At 33.9% G+C, this 2,873-nt stretch overlaps 1 protein-coding gene across 1 annotated transcript; it reads right to left on the bottom strand.

Annotated features, from left to right (window-relative positions):
* Positions 1-297: 297 nt before the first annotated feature.
* LOC149227787 (serine/threonine-protein kinase PEPKR2-like) lies at positions 298-1,516 on the bottom strand. The gene is made up of 3 exons (XM_089380599.1): positions 943-1,516; positions 517-844; positions 298-427 (listed from the first exon to the last, which is right to left on the bottom strand). Exons 1-3 carry the CDS (start codon positions 1,514-1,516, stop codon positions 298-300), a joined length of 1,032 nt encoding a protein of 343 aa, XP_089236725.1.
* Between the last annotated feature and the right edge of the window lie 1,357 nt (positions 1,517-2,873).

Here is a 2,873-nt window from a genome sequence, read left to right on the forward strand (position 1 = left end):
TTGATTATTGGTATGCTCTAAACATATTTTAATTAAAAACTAAATCATTTAGTTTTTAAACAACTATAAAAATGTCAGGTAAACGATTAGATATAAGTTAAAGTAAAACAATGGCAGCAGATGATTATATTATATGCAAGTGAATGTAAAAATTTTGAAGCTTATCTTTATTGGTTGGGGAGATCTCGTCCCTCCTCCCAAGGATAATTACCAGAAACAAGTTGTGAAAAAGAAAGAAAAAGAAAAACTAAAAATACTCACCCATTCATTCTAAGAACACTCTATGCAACCTTGACTTCACCTGTTATCTACTGCACCTGTTTTTGTCCACCGACAGAGCAGCACTTCTCCATTTGTCATATCCAACGGAGCTCCAACACCCATTACGTGGGTTTGCGCAGGGCAGGAGTAGTGATCCACGGATGCTCTGCAGCAAAATGAATATTTCACATTAATAATCGCAGAAAGCAACATCAAATTGTATAGAAGCTGCTATATTCACTATGAAAACAATACAGTCGAAGAAGAAAAGAAGGAATACCGAGGAATTGGTGTGCGCTGGGTCTGTTGGTTACGTCTTTGGATAGCATCTGGCTTATCAAGTCCTTGGCAGATTGTGATATCGAGCGCCATGGATCACTTCGGAATTGAAGTTGCTCAAAACTGATTGCCTTATATTTGTCCAGATTCGTCTTTCCCTCAAAAGGAAACTCTCCACTCAGCATTAAGTACAAGGTCACTCCTGCGCTCCATACATCCACTTTCTCGCTGTGAAGCTTTTTTTTAAAGAAATCCGGTGCCATGTAACAAGCAGTACCCGCAGGGTCTTCAGATATTTCTTCCCCTGCGTATAGTATTTCAACCATGAGATTTCGATCAATAAACAACATTCTAGTAGACTTGTATGACAGTAAAAGGAGGCAATTAGCATATTAAGCATACCTGGAGAGAAAGAGCAAGCGCACCCAAAGTCTGCAAGCTTGATTTCATCGAGGGAATTTGAATTATTGACAAAGAGAATGTTTTGCGGTTTTATATCTCGGTGGGCAATTCCCCTGGAATGACAGTAACTGATGGCCTCCATAAGCTTCTGCATGATGGTGGCTGCCTCTTCTTCGGAGAAGGGTGCTGTATCTTTCTTGCTATCGATTCTGGCCAACAGATCTCCACCTGAGCACATATCCATTACCATATGGACATATTCTTCATCCTCATAAGCTGCATGCAGGGAAACTACAGCTGGGTGACCTGAAACACGCTGCATCATCCTTATTTCATTGTAGCAGCGTTCTTTGTCGATGGAAGGGTGGATCAGGATTTCTGATTTTCTGATGGTCTTGCAGGCAGCCTCTTGGCCAGTTTGCTTGTTGAAACATCTCCTGACAACTCCGAAACTTCCTTTGCCGGTCACTTCCTCTTGCAATTCGTAGTTTTCAAGGAGAGCATCCGTCAATTTCACTGTGTTGTTCATGTGATCCTCTTGCAACGGGTGTTTTCCAAGGAGGGCATCCGTCATTTTCAATGTGTTGTTCATGTGATCTACAAGTGTGCTAAAGCTGCCGGAGTTGCCCAGTTACCAGTTTAGGTGAGGTGAGGTGAGATTGTAGAAATAGCAGCAAGGCAGCGAATGTCTTCGTTTTAGGGAATCCAAGTACCTAGAGAATCAGGATTCCCTGATGAACTTTGAAGGGTTGGCTTTTATTTGACTCTGAAGGGTTACAATCGTTTGAGGTGCTGTGATCTTTTGAATCCTAACAAATTGACGGGTCAAATAGATCATTATGTCACAATTAACAATCAATTTTCTCTCTCATTCCTATATATATATATTCAAAAGATTTTTAATTTACCAGATAAATTTGAAAGAAATTGTTTAAAGAGTGAATGATATTTATTTATTATTTATTATTTTAATATTATATTATTTATTATTTTAATATTAAGTATTATATAGGTTTTTATTAATATTTTGTTAGAAATATAAAATATGAAATATTTTTGTTTCAAGGATGAACTGTATTAGTTGGTTCAAAAAGTCTACGGAATCTTAAAGATGTGATTAATCTGAAAGACATTCTCATTTACCATATGAATTTTTTTTTAGTTACTATAGAATTTATTTTTGAAAAATATTATGTGTTTTTGTTAATATTTTGTTAGAAATATAAAAGTTTTTTTTTTGTTAATATAAATTTTGTTTTTGACAAAATTTAAGTATAAATATTTATATCTTTTTTATATTACTTTAAAAAACTCAAATATATTTAATTTTATCTATTTTGATCATCAAATTAGCCAATTATTTGGTGCAATTATGTGTTGTTATTGTTTATTTAATTTCAAAGATTTTATGAATCATTGTGAATAACTTGCAACTTGGTGAAATTGATGAGTTATAATGTATTTTGAAACTGAACAATCAATGTTGATAAGAGAATCTTATAAATAATAAAATAAGTTTGAACCCATTTTTAAACCAAAATTTATAAGGATTCTAACTTTTCAAGTAATTATAATAATATACAAGCCTTGCATTTTGAAGAAATTCACAATCATAAACTGAGGTGATATCATGGAGCAAGAGGGGAGTCATTGTTGGAAATGTTTATGAGGGCTTGAGGGTGAAGTCTTTAATTAGTTTTCAAAATGTTTTTTGTTCTATTTTATGTTTTCTTGACCAATTGTTCTTTTCCATTGTAATCCAATCTTAGCCAAAGGATTAGGTTTATAATCTACTTTGGATTCACATATGATATTTTTGATCTTATGAGGCAATATTGTAATAGATATAGTCAATTTATATAATGAACGAAATAGATGCATAACTCCAAGTTTTTCTAGTTTTTCAGTTAATAATTTATAGGGGAAATTTT

The sequence above is a fragment of the Pinus tabuliformis genome, chromosome J (assembly GCF_031772625.1).
Source record: "Pinus tabuliformis cultivar Carrire ecotype Pingquan chromosome J, CPIR1, whole genome shotgun sequence".
Taxonomy (NCBI): domain Eukaryota; kingdom Viridiplantae; phylum Streptophyta; class Pinopsida; order Pinales; family Pinaceae; genus Pinus; species Pinus tabuliformis.

What these genes read in the sequence shown, in the direction of transcription:
- LOC149227787 (XM_089380599.1), bottom strand. Translation starts at nt 1,516, where the DNA reads ATGACGGATGCCCTCCTTGGAAAACACCCGTTGCAAGAGGATCACATG. An exon ending in CGCTTGCTCTTTCTCTCCAG is followed by an intron (nt 845 to 942) that starts GTATGCTTAATA and finishes TACTATACGCAG; the next exon opens with GGGAAGAAATATCTGAAGAC. An exon ending in CCTTCTTTTCTTCTTCGACT is followed by an intron (nt 428 to 516) that starts GTATTGTTTTCA and finishes ATTTTGCTGCAG; the next exon opens with AGCATCCGTGGATCACTACT.